This window comes from Capricornis sumatraensis, chromosome 3 (assembly GCF_032405125.1).
Source record: "Capricornis sumatraensis isolate serow.1 chromosome 3, serow.2, whole genome shotgun sequence".
NCBI lineage: Eukaryota > Metazoa > Chordata > Mammalia > Artiodactyla > Bovidae > Capricornis > Capricornis sumatraensis.
In genome coordinates, this window is record NC_091071.1 from 22,786,974 (window position 1) to 22,800,401 (window position 13,428).

At 35.9% G+C, this 13,428-nt stretch overlaps 1 protein-coding gene across 1 annotated transcript in view; it reads right to left on the reverse strand.

Annotated features, from left to right (window-relative positions):
• Window positions 1-13,428, reverse strand: part of LOC138076172 (phospholipid-transporting ATPase ABCA3-like) — a 215,958-nt gene that overhangs the window by 36,807 nt on the left and 165,723 nt on the right. Inside the window, exon 19 of the mRNA XM_068968393.1 lies at window positions 1,870-2,031. Within this exon, the coding sequence (XP_068824494.1) occupies window positions 1,870-2,031 (162 nt within the window). The remainder of the gene's footprint in view (window positions 1-1,869; window positions 2,032-13,428) is intronic.

Sequence of the window (13,428 nt, forward strand, 5' to 3'; positions counted from 1 at the left end):
ATTCATAAAAGCGATAAAGATCAAATTTCTTTTTTACTTTAAAAAAACTTCATATTAAAATATGATATACATACATGGAAATCCACCTAAGTATAGGACTCGTTGAATTTTTAGAAACTGAAAATATCTATATAACAAGTAATATTTTTCACCCAGTTTTAAACTTCAACTGCATCATAGTTTTTCTTTTCTCTTTTACTTCCTTTCTTTCACTCTTTCCTTCTAGTTTATAATTGTGCATGCGTGCATGTCTGCTGAGTCATTTCAATCGTGCCTGACTCTTTGTGCCCTTGGGGAGTGTAACCTGCCAAGCTGCTCTGTCCATGAAGATTCTCCAGGCAAGAATACTGGAGAGGGTTGCCATGTCCTCACCCAGGAGATCTTCCTGACCTAGGAATCAAACCTGAATCTCTTAAGTCTCATGCATTGGCAGGTGGGTTCTTTACCACTAGCGTCACATGGGAAGCCCATTTATCACTGGATGTACTTTTTGTAGTTATCACTCGAGACACTACTTTATGCATACATAGCTTACAGAATCATGATGTTCTTCCTTTTACCAGTCTGAGTGAAGTGTAGAAAACTTTCCCATGATTTATATCTCTTTAATACCCCCATTTATTACTGTCTTAAATATCCCAACTATATACACTGAGAACATACACTGTTACCACTTTTGCTTTAACCACCAAACTTGAGAAAACTCAAAAGGAGAAAGTATATAGTGTCCACCATATTTTAATTTTTTTCATTGTTTTTTTCTTGATGCTTCAAAATTCTTTATTCAATCATTTATGTTTATAGAATCTCTAGAGCCATTCTTTCAGGACTTCTAGAGGTAACAAATTTACGTAGATATTCTTCATCTGAAAATGTCTTGATTTCTCCTTCATTCTTGAAAGTTATTTCCTATCTATATGAAGTTTTGAGTAGACAGTTTTTTATTTACTTGAAAATAATGTGCTGCTTCTTTTGGTGTTTATGCTCTCTGATGAGAAATCTATAAATTAGAGGAATTGTTTTGCCTTTATGGATAAGGTATCATTTTTTTCTATAGCTGCTTTTCTCTAGTTTTCAAAGTTTAATTATGATATCTCTTGGCATGAACTTCTTCAGTCTTTTTAGAATTGAGATATAATTAATATACAACATTAGTTTCAGGTATGTAACATAATAATTTGATATTTGTATATGTTGAGAAATGATCACCACAATAAGTCTTATTAATATCCATCACTACATATACTTTCGCTTTTTTGTGTGTGATGAGAACTTTTAATATATACTCTCTTAGCAACTTTCAATTATACAATTCAGTATAAATATCTATAGTTATCATTCTGTACATTACATCCCCATGAGTTACTTATTTTATAACTGGAAATTTGTACCTTTTAAATCCCTTCTCCCATTTTGCCCAGCCTTACATCCCCTGCCTCTTGCAACCATCAGTTTGTTATCCATGAGTTTCTTTTAAAGATTCCACTTATAAGTAAAATAATATGTTATTCATCTTTCTCTGTTTGACTTATTTCACTAGGCATAATGCTCTCAAGGTATATCTGTAATGTCTCAAATGGCAAGATTTCCTCCTCATTTGTGGATAAATAATATTCCATTTTCTTTATCCATGGCTACCATTTCTCATGAGAAAAATGCACTATGCATATGAGTGGTGAATCTTAGCTCTAACTTGTACAAGTTGTATAACAGAATAAGTTATTCAATTTTGTATAAGCTTTAGTTCAAAGAGAGACTAGGACAGAACTTGAATAACTGTGAAGATTCAAAATAATGTAGCTATTCACATGCAATAATTAGTTGACTAGTTTTAACTCTGATGAGCCTTGGGTAGCCTAAGATACTTACCTGCTTTACTACAATTCATAATGGGAGAAACCTTTCCCTGTGAGGCACATGCCAATTTTGTGTGCTGGATATCATAATGCCTGCTGATGCTCATCCCAAAATTATGTATAGGTAACACCATCATTGCATTAAGCAGGATGCTTCTAGAAGCAGCTTCTTTACCTGCATTTAAAAAGATAATAACATTAGCGTGGTTAATATGAAATGAACTGTCCCAGGAAAACAAAATCTCCCTAAGTTGATCAAACTAAACTGAGAAAATTACAAAGCCATAATATTATCCTTGTAAATCTCTTGCCACTAAGTATACTGTCTCTGATATCTTGTAGTGTAGTTTGTGTTGATAATCACAAAACTGGAAAATCCTGTTGGGAAAGTTGACGTCCATATTATCTCTCTTCTGTCACTTGATGTGAACAGTAAACTTATACTGATTATTTCTCATATTTCTTATCCTATATGATCAATAAAAATAGTCATAATGAGAAATTAGCCTCATACTCAACAATGAGAAAGAGATAGAGGAACATTTTAAAAGTTGAAAGGAGGTATATTTTCAAAGAACCAAACTTAAAGCTAAATGTGTGTTCATGCTTAGTTGCTCAGTCATGTCCAACTCTTTTTGATCCTGTGGACTGCAGCCCAGCAGGCTCCTCTGTCCATGGAATTCTCCAGGCAAGAATACTGGAGTGGGTAGCAATTCTCTTCTCCAGAGGATTTTTCCAACTCAGGGATCAAACTCAGATCTCCTGCATTGCAGACAGACTCCTTAACATCTGAGCCACAAGGGAATCCCTAAAACTGAGATTTCTCTAAATATTAAATTAATATGTATAATGCACTGTGTGCTTAGTGACCACTCTTTGCAACTCTATGGACTGCAGCCCACCAGGCCCCTCTGTCCATGGGGATTCTGCAGGCAAGAATACTAAAGTGGGTAGGCGTGCCTTTCTCCAAGGGATCTTCCCAATCCAGGAATTGAACCCAGATCTCCTGCAATTGCAGGCAGATTCTTTATTGACTGAGCCACCAGGGAAGCCCAAGAATACTGGAGTGGGTAGCCTATCCTTCTCCAAGGGATCTTCCTGACCCAGGAATCAAACTGGTGTCTCCTGCATTGCAGGCGGATTCTTTACCAGCTGAGCTACCGGGGAAGCTCATATGTATAATAGTTGATGAACATACATGAGTAAATATAAAAGTAGTTATAGGTTAAGATATTAAGACTTCATGATTGAGTTCAGATATTTGGGAATAATGAAAAAATATGTCTGAGCAAAAAATATTTGTAAGATACTGACAAAAGAGAGGTGATGAGCAAAGATGATAGAGAATAAATGAAGTTCTTAGGATGTAAATTTTCCAAGTGGTCAAGTCACACCAAGCATGTTAAAAGAGGACAAAAATTAGTTTAGACCCAAAATGTAGTGGCCAGAAATAATAATTCTGGACATTGACAGGCCACTTTATTATTGAATAAAGGGAAAGTGTTAGTCACTCAATCGTGTCTGACTCTTTGCAACCCCATAGAATGTAGCCTGCCAGGCTCCTCTGTCCATGAAATCCTCCAAGCAAGAAAGCATGCTAAAAGTAATAAGTGTCATTTCATCTCCTTGGTTACATTTACTCCTTATAATTTTTTATGTGATTTTAAACAGGATACTCTGAAAACTATAAAACATTGAAAAAAGGAATCAAAAATTATTTAAAGAAATGAAAAGACATCCCCTGCTCTGGGATTGGAATAATTAATATTATTAATATAGTTATACTACCCAAAGCAATCTACAGATTTAGTGCAATCCCTATCAAATGTCAGTTTTCACAATACTAGAACAAATAATTCTAAAATTCATATGGAACCACTAAAGATCCCAAGTTGCCTAACCAATTTTGAGACAAAACAATAAATCTGGAGATATAACCCTCCCAGACTTCAGACTATACCACAGAATCACACTCATCAAAACAGTGTGGTATTGGCACAAAAACAGGCAAGAAGCCTAGAAATAAGCCCATGCACATACAGTCAATTAATCTGCAACAAAAGAGGCAAGAATGAACAAAAGAGAAAAGATAATTTCTTCAACAAGTGAGGAAACTGGACAGTCACAAATTAAACAGTGAAATTAAAACATTCTCTCACACAATATACAAAAATAAAACCCAAAATGATTTAAAAACCTAAATGCAAGATCTGAAACCATAAAACTCTTAGAAGAGAACATGGGCTGAACATTATGACATGAATCACTGTGGTACTTTCTTGGATCAGACTCCTGAGGCAAAAGAAATAAAAAAATAAACAAATAAGATCTAGTTAAACTTAAAATATTTTGCACAGAAAAGGAAACCATCAACAAAGTGAAAATACAGCCTATGGAATGGAAGAAAATATTTACAAATGATGTGATGGACAAGGGGTTAATATCCAAAATATAAAAAGCAGCTCATTCAACTCAGTATCCCCCAAAACAAGCAACTCAATTAAAAAAAAATGGGCAGGAGATCTGAATAGACATTTCTCCAAAGAAGACACACAGGTGGTAACAGACACTTGAAAAGATGTTCAACATTGCTAATAACTAGAGAAATTCAAACCTAAACAACAACGATATGTCACCTCACATGGGTCAGAATGACTTTCATCAAGGTCTACAAATAACAAATGGTGGTGATGATATGAAAGAAGGGAACCCTTGTACCTTGTTGGAGGGAATGTAAATCGGTGCAGCCACTGTGCAAAACAGTGTAGGAGTCCCATACAGTATTGTAAAGTAAAAAAAAATAAAATAAAAAAAAAGTAACTTTGACTAAATGGACCTTTGTTGGCAAAAAAAAAAAAAAGAAACTTCAAATGAAACTATTGTATGATCCAATAATTCCTCTGTCTGATATATATCCAGAAAAAAGAAAAAGAAAACACTAATTCAAAAAGATGCATGCACCCCAACATTCAAGACAACAGTAGTTACAATAACCAAGATATAGAGGCAACCCAAACACCCATCAACAGAGGAATTGTTATATATCTCAGTCATAAAAGGAATGGAATTCTGCCATTTGCAACAACATGAATGGACCTTGATAATATTACGTTAGTGAAATGTCAGAGAAAAAACAAATACTACAGTATATATCTCATATGTGGAATCTGAAAAATAACACAAATTAAAGTGTATGCAAAAGAGAAACAGATTCATGGATACGGAAAACAAACTTGTAGTTACCAAAGTGCAGAAGGAAAAGAGGAGAGACAAATGAGGCTTATGGTATTAAAGAATACCAAACTACTACATATATAAGAGAAGCAACAATAACATACTCTAGAGCACAGAGAATTATATCCATTATCTTCTAATAACCTACAATGGAGTATGATCTGCAAAAATACTGAATCACTATACTGTCCACTTGTAACCAACATAATATTATAAATCACTTATTCTTCAATAAAAATATAAGTGGCTAGTGCAATATATTGAAGTATTAGTCTTGCTCTGTATAGTACCTATAGCCCCTCACCTTTAAGGAGCAGAGGAAAATCTTCCCAGATTAAAAAAGAGTAGTATGATTCCTCACCCCGTTAACTGTTGAAAGATACCATTTGAGCGAGGTGAGAAAAAAAAAACTGAGAAAAATATGCTATAATGGATAATGTTTTAAAATATTTATCTTCCAGTTCAGCATGTGTACTAACCAGCAAGAGTAGACTATCAACCAGACAGACTGGGAACAAATGATAAACAATCCCTGCAGCTATCCTGTGCTTAATGACTGAACAGACCTTTTCTAGGATCTAGAGAAAAGCAGAATTGCTGTCTGCAGTTTTGGTTTGCCTCTTTATACATTCTCAACGTCACTAATAACAATACCTTTACTTTTATGTCATGTCTGAGTAATGACAATTTAATTTCTTTCTATTTTTAAAAATTTTTTTATCTATTACTGCACTAATCAAGACATTAGATGTCAGGTTGATTTTCAGGGAACATTTTAATGATTTAGCATTGGGTATGATATTCATTGTTTTTTGCAAATGCCTTTTATGAGGTTATGGAAATATTTACTTTACTTTTAAGAAAAGTTATAAGGAATCATTGTTGGATGTTTTAATGATATTTTTGCATATATCTATATTTTATTCATTAACTTATTAATATTGTGAATTATATTAATATACTTTCTGAGTCTATCATTTGAGTATATCATTTGCATTGTTTTTGTTGTTCATTTGCTCAGTTGCAGAACACCAGGCTTCCCTGTCCTTCACTATCTCCCAGAGTTTGCTCAAACTCATGTCCACTGAATCAGTGATGCCATTCAACCATCTTATCCTCTGTCATCCCCTTCTCCTGCCTTCAGACTTCCCAAGCATCAGGGTCTTTTCCAGTGAGTCGGGTCTTCAGATCAGGTAGCCAAAGTATTGGAGCTTCAGCTTCAGTATCAGTCCTTCCAATGAATACTCAAGGGTGCTAATCCTTAGGAGTGACTGGTTTAATCTCCTTGCTGTCCTTACTAGGGAAAATCTAGTTTGGTCAAAGTTAGTTACCTTTTCTATAGTTTACTGAATTCAGTTTTCGGCATTTTGTTCAAAATATTGCGTCTGTATTTATGAGTAATTTTATCTTATAATGTTCCTTTCTTCTATTCTTTTCCATTTATATTGTCAAACTTATACTATTTTCATATAATGGGTAGAAAAGCTGTTTTCCCTCCTCTTTATTCTCTAGAAGGGTCTGCATTAAACAAGAATACCATTTTTGAATGTTTCATAAAACTTCAATATGGGCCTAATATTTTCCTTGTAGGAAGACTTTTAATTAATAACAATTTTTGAATGGTTTATGGGACAATTTACATTTTATAACAACCTCAGATGTGCAGATGATACCACTTTAATGGAAAGAAGTGAAGAGGAACTATAGAGCCCCTTGATGAGAATGAAAGATGAGAGTAAAAAAGCTGGCTTAAAATTCAACATTTAAAAAATTAAGATCATGGCATCCAGTCCCATCACTTCATGGCAAATAGATGGGGAAAAAATGGAAACAGTGACAGATTTTATTTTATTGGGCTCCAAAATAACTGTGGATGGTGGACTGCAGCCATGAAATTAAAAGATGCTTGCTCCTTGGAAGAAAAACTATGACAAATGAAGACAGCATATTAAAAAGCAGAGACATCACTTTGCTGTCAAAGGTCTGTATAATCAAAGCTATAGTTTTCCCAGTATTCATGTACAAATGTTAGAGTTGGGCCATAAAGAAGGCTGAGTGCCAAAGAATTGATGCTTTTGAACTGTGGTGCTGAGGACAACTCTTGAGAATCCCTTGGACAGCAAGGAGATCAAACCAGCATGCTGTTTTGATGACCATAACATTGCAGTACAATCTGAAGTCAAGGGATGTGATTCCTCCAGCTCCATTTTTCTTTCTCAAGATTGCTTTAGCTATTTGTTTTTTGTTTTTCCATACAAATTGTAAAAATTTTTAACTTATTTTTTGCCAAACACCCCTGGAAATATGCTAAGGATTGTATTGTATCTGCAGATTGCTTTGGGTATTATAGTCATATTCACAAGATTGGTTCTTCCAATCCAAGAACATGGCATATCTCTCCATCAGTTTGTGTCATCGATTATTTCTTTCATCAGTGTCACAGTTTTATGCATACTGGTCTTTTATCTCCTTAGGTAAGTTATTTATTTCGGTGTTTTATTCTTTTTGATGCTATGGTAATTGGAATCAGTTCCTTGATTTCTCTTTCTGGTCTTTCATTTTTAGTGTACCGGAATACAAGAGATTTATGTTCATTAATTTTGTATACTGCAAATATACCAAGTTCATTGATAAGGTCTAGTAGTTTCATGGTGGTCTTTTTAGGGTTTTCTATGTATAGTATGCTGTTATCTGCAGTGACAGTTTTACTTCTTTGTTTAAAAAAATATTTATTTTAATTGGAGGATAATTACTTCACAATATTGTGATGGTTTTGGCCATACATCAACATGAATTGGCCACAAGTATACATGTGCCCCCACTAACCTGAACCCCACTCCCACCTCCTTGCCCACCCCCACCCCCTGGCTTATCCCAGAGCACCAGCTTTGGGTGCCCTGCTTCATGCATCAAACTTGCACTGGTCATCTGTTTTATATATGGTAATATACATGTTTCAATGCTATTCTCTCAAATCATCCCATCCTTGCCTTCTCCCACTGAGTCCAAAAGCCTGTTCTTTACATCTGTGTCTCCTTTGCTGCCCTGCATGTAGGATCATCTGTACCATGTTTCTAAATTCCATATAATGTGTTAATATACAGTACTAGTGGCATGGGCAACAGTTCGTTGGGTAACAGTTCAACTACATGTAAGATAATGAAATTAGAACACTTTCTAATACCATCCACACACACACACACACAAATCAAAATGAATTAAAGATCAAAATGGAAGGCCAGAAACTATAAAACACTTAGAGGAAAACACAGGCAGAACATCCTCTGACATAAATCACAGCAAGATCCTCTAAGCCCACCTCTTGGAGTAATGGAAATAAAAACAAAAATAAACAAATGGGACTTAAATAAACTTAAAACTTTTGCACAATGAAGGAAACTATAAGGAAGGTGAAAATGAAAAGGCAACCCTGAGAATGGGAAAAAATAATGGCAAATGAAAAACTGACAAAGAATTAATCTCCAAAATACACAAGCAGCTCATGCAGCTCAATACTAGAAAAAATGGAAAATCCAATCAAAAAGTGAGCAAAAGACCTAAACAAACATTTCTCCAAAGAAGACATACAGGCAGAAAAGATGCTCAACATCAGAGAAATGCAAATGAAAACCACAATGAGGTATCATCTCACACCAGTTAGAATGGACATAATCAAAAAGTCTAAAAATGCTACAAAGGGTGTGGAGAAAAGGGAACCCTCTAACACTGTTGGTGGGAATGCAAATTGGTACAGCTACTATGGAGAACAGTGTGGCGATTCCTTTAAAAACTGGATATAGAACTGCCATCAGTTCAGTTCAGTTGCTCAGTGGTGTCTGACTCTGTGATCCCATGGATTGCAGCACACCAGATTTCCCTGTCCATCACCAATGCCTGGAGCTTGCTCAAGCTCATGTCCATCGAGTCAGTGATGCCATCCAACCATCTCATCCTCTGTCATCACCTTCTCCTCTTGCCTTCAGTCTTTCCCAGAATCAGGGTCTTTTCCAATGAGTCAGTTCTTCGCATCAGGTTGCCAAAGTAATGGAGTTTCAGCTTCAGCATCAGTCCTTCCAAAGATATTCAGGACTGATTTCCTTTAGAATTGATTGGTTAGATCCCCTTCCAGCCCAAGGGACTCTCAAGAGTCTTCTCCAACACCACAGTTCAAAAGCATCAATTCTTTGGCACTCAGCTTTCTTTATGGTCCAACTCTCACAATCATACATGACTACCAGAAAACCATAGCTTTGATTAGATGAATCTTTGTTGGCAAAGTATATCTGTGCTTTTTAATATGTTGTCTAGGTTGGTCATAACTTTTCTTTCAAGGAGCAAGCATCTTTTAATTTCATGGCTGCAGTCACCATCTGTAGTGATTTTGGAACCAAGAAACTAAAGTTTGTCACTGTTTCCATTGTTACCCTATCTATTTGTCATGAAGTGATGGGACTGGATGCCATAATCTTAGTTTTTTGAATGTTGAGTTTTAAGCTGATTTTTTTCACTCTCCTCTTTCATTTTCATCAGGAGGCTCTTTAGTTCATATTCACTTTTTGCCATGAGGGTGGTGTCATCTATATATCTGAGGTTATTGATATTTCTCCTGGCAATCTTGATTCCAGCTTGTGCTACATCCAGCCCAGCATTTCACATCATGTACTCTGCATATAAGTTATATAAGCAGAGTGACAATATACAGCCTTGTCGTACTCCTTTCCAACTTGGAACCAGACCATTTAGCCATGTCCAGTTCTAACTGTTGCTTCTTGAGCTGCATACAGATTTCTCAGGAGGCAGGTAAGGTTGTCTGGTATTCCCATCCCTTTAAAGATTTTCTACAGTTTGTTGTGATCCACACAATCAAAGGTTTGACATAGTCAATAAAACAGAAGTAGATATTTTTTGGAACTCTTTTGCTTTTTTGATGAAACAATGGATGTTGGCAATTTGATCTCTGGTTTCTCTGCCTTTTCTAAATCCAGATTGAACATCTGGAAGTTCTCAGGTCACGTGCTGTTGAAGCCTGGCTTGGAGAATTTTGAGCATTACTTTTCTAGCTTGTGAGATGAGTGCAATTGGGCAGGAGCTTGAACTTTCTTTGGTATTACCTTTTTTGGGAGTGGAATGAAAACCGACCTTTTCCAGTCCTGTGGCCACTGCTGAGTTTTCCAAATTTGCTGGCATATTGAGGGCAGCCCTTTAACAGCATCATCTTTTAGGATTTGAAATAGCTCAGCTGAAATTCCATCACCTCCACTAAGTTTGTTGTAGTGATGTTTCCTAAGGCCCACTTAACTTCACATTCTAGGATGTCTGGCTCTAGGTGAGTGATCATACCATCGTGGTTATCTGGGTCATGAAGATCTTTTTTGCATAGTTCTCTTGCCACCTCTTTTTAATACATTCTGCTTCTGTTAGGTCCATACTCTTCCTGTCCTTTATTGTGCCCAACTTTGCATGAAATGTTTCCTTTGTATCTCTAATTTTCTTGAAGAATAGATCTCTATTCTTTCCCATTCTATTGTTTTCCTCTCTTTCTTTTCATTGATCACTGAGGAAGGCTTTCTTATCTCTCCTTGCTATTCTTTGGAACTTTCTTAAAACCTAGCAATCCCACTGTGAGGCATACAACGTGAGGAAACCAGAATTGAAAGAGACATGTGCCCTGATGCTCACTGGAGCACTATTTACAATAGCTAGGACATGGAAGCAACCTAGATGCCCATTGGCTGATGAATGGATAAGGAAGTTGTGGTACATATACACAATGAAATATTACTCAGCTATAAAAAAAGGAACACATTTGAGTCAGTTCTAATGAGGTGGATGAACATGGAACCTATTACACAGAGTGAAGTAAGTCAGATTTGTATTGCTTTTATTTATTTTTCTTCTTTGATTGCCTTGTCTAGGACTTCCAGTACTATGTTGAATATAGTGCTGAGAGTGAACATCCTTGTCTTATTCCTGATGTTAGAGAAAATACTTTCAGTTTTTCATCACGGGGAATGATGTTTGCTGTGCATTTGTCCTGTATATCCCTTATTATGTTTAGCTAAATTCCCTCCAAACCCACTTGCTGGAGAGATTTTATCATTAATGAGCTTTGAATTTTGTCAAAAGCCTTTTCTGCATCTATTGAGTGTTTTTTTTATTTTTCAACTTGTTAATATGGTGTATCACATTGATTCATTTGCATATGTTAAAAATACTTGCATTCTTAAGATCAAGTCCACTTGATCATGGTGTATGATCTTTTCCAAGTGCGGTTGGATTCTATTTGCTACTTTTTTGTTGAAAATTTTTGCATCTATATTAATCAGTGATATTAGCCTATTCTTTTTTGTAGTATATTTGTCTGATTTTTGGTCTCATGGTGGTATTGGCCTTGTAGAATGATCCTGTTAATATTACTTCCTACAATTTTTTGGAAGAGCTTCAAAGGATAGGTGTTAATTCTCCTGTGAAACAATCTTGCCTACTTTTGTTTGTTGGAAGAAGTTTAATCACATTTTCAGTTTCTATACCTATTGTTGATCTGTTCATATTTTCTATTTCATCCTTGTTCAATCTTAGAAGGTGTATCTTTCTAAGAATTTGTCCATTTATCCTAGGTTGTCCATTTTATTGTCATATAGTTGCTGGTAGTAATTGCTTATGATCTTTGGTATTTCTGTGGTGTCTCTTGTAACTTCTTTTCCATTTCTAATTTCATTGATTTGAATCCTCTCCCTTTTTTTCTTTCTAAAGGCTCCTCAATTTTGTTTATCTTTTCCAAGAATCAGCTTTTACTTTCATTGATCTTCACTATTGTTTTCATCATCTCTATTTCATTTGTTTCTGTTGGGATCTTTATGATTTCTTTCCTTCTGCTAACTTGGGGTTTTGTACATTCTTATTTCTCTAGTTGCTTTAGATGTAAGCTCAGGTTATTTATTTGAGATTTTTCTTATTTCCTGATAAGGTTGTATTGCCATGAACTTCCTCTTAGAACTGCTTTTGTTGTGTCCCAAAGGATTTCGATAACTGTGCTTTTGTTGTCGTTTGTCTCTAGATATTTTTAATTTCCTCTTTGATTTCTTCAGTGATCCATTGATTATTTAGTAAAATATTATTTTCTATTCATGTGTCTGTGTTTTTTACAGATTTTTCCCCCCTGTAATTGATTTCTAATCTCATGCATTGTGGTCAAAAAGATGCTTGTAATGACTTCAATTTTCTTAAATTTATTACACTTGATTTATGACCCAAGATGTGGTTTATCCTGAAGATTGTTTCTTGTGTAGTTGAGAAGAAAGTGTATCCTTCTGTTTACAGATAGAATATCCTATAAATATCAACAAGTCTATCTGGCCTAATATTTAACTGAAGGCTTGTGTCTCCTCATTAAATTTTTGTCTGGATGATCTGTCCATTAGTATAAATGGGGTGTTAAAGTGCCCCACTATTATTGTGTTACTGTTGATTTTCCCTTTTACGGCTGTTAGCATTTGCCTTAAAAGGGAAAATCAACAGTAACACAATAGTGGGGTATTAGCATTTGCCTTAGCAGAAGGCAATGGCAACCCACTCCATTACTCTTGCCTGGAAAATTCCATGGATGGAGGAGCCTGGTAGGCTGCAGTCCATGGGGTTGCAAAGAGTCGGACATGACTGAGCGACTACACTTTCACTTTTCACTTTCTTGCATTGGAGAAGGAAATGGCAACCCACTCCAGTGTTCTTGCCTGGAGAATCCCAGGGACAGGGGAGCCTGGTGGGCTGCCGTCTATGAAGCTGCACAGAGTCGGACAAGACTGAAGCGATGCAGCAGCAGCAGCATTTGCCTTATATAGTGAGATGCTCCTATGTTGGATGCATGTATGTATATTTGTTGTTGCTGTTTAGTTACTAAGTTATGTCCAACTCTTTTGCAACCCTATGGACTATACCCTTCCAGGCTCCTCTGTCCTTGGGATTTTCCAGGCAAGAATACTGAAACAGGTTGCCATTTTCTTCTTTAGGGGATCTTCCCTACCAAGGATTGAACCTATGTCTCCTGTCATGGCTGATATATTCTTTAACAGTGAGCTGCATATTTATTTACAATTGCTGTATCTTCTTCTTGTGTTCCCTTGCTCATTATATAGTGTCAATCCTTTTCTCTGGTAACAGTCTTTATCTTCAAGTTTCTTTTGTCTGATACGAGTAATGTTGCTCTAGGTTTTTTTTTTTTTTAAATTTCATGGAATATCTTTACCTGTCTGCTGGGAGCCAGCGTGAGGAATTCCACCCGTGACAAGGTCATGCGGCAAGAGCTCTGATGGCAAGGCTAATCAGACCTCAGGTTTTCCCC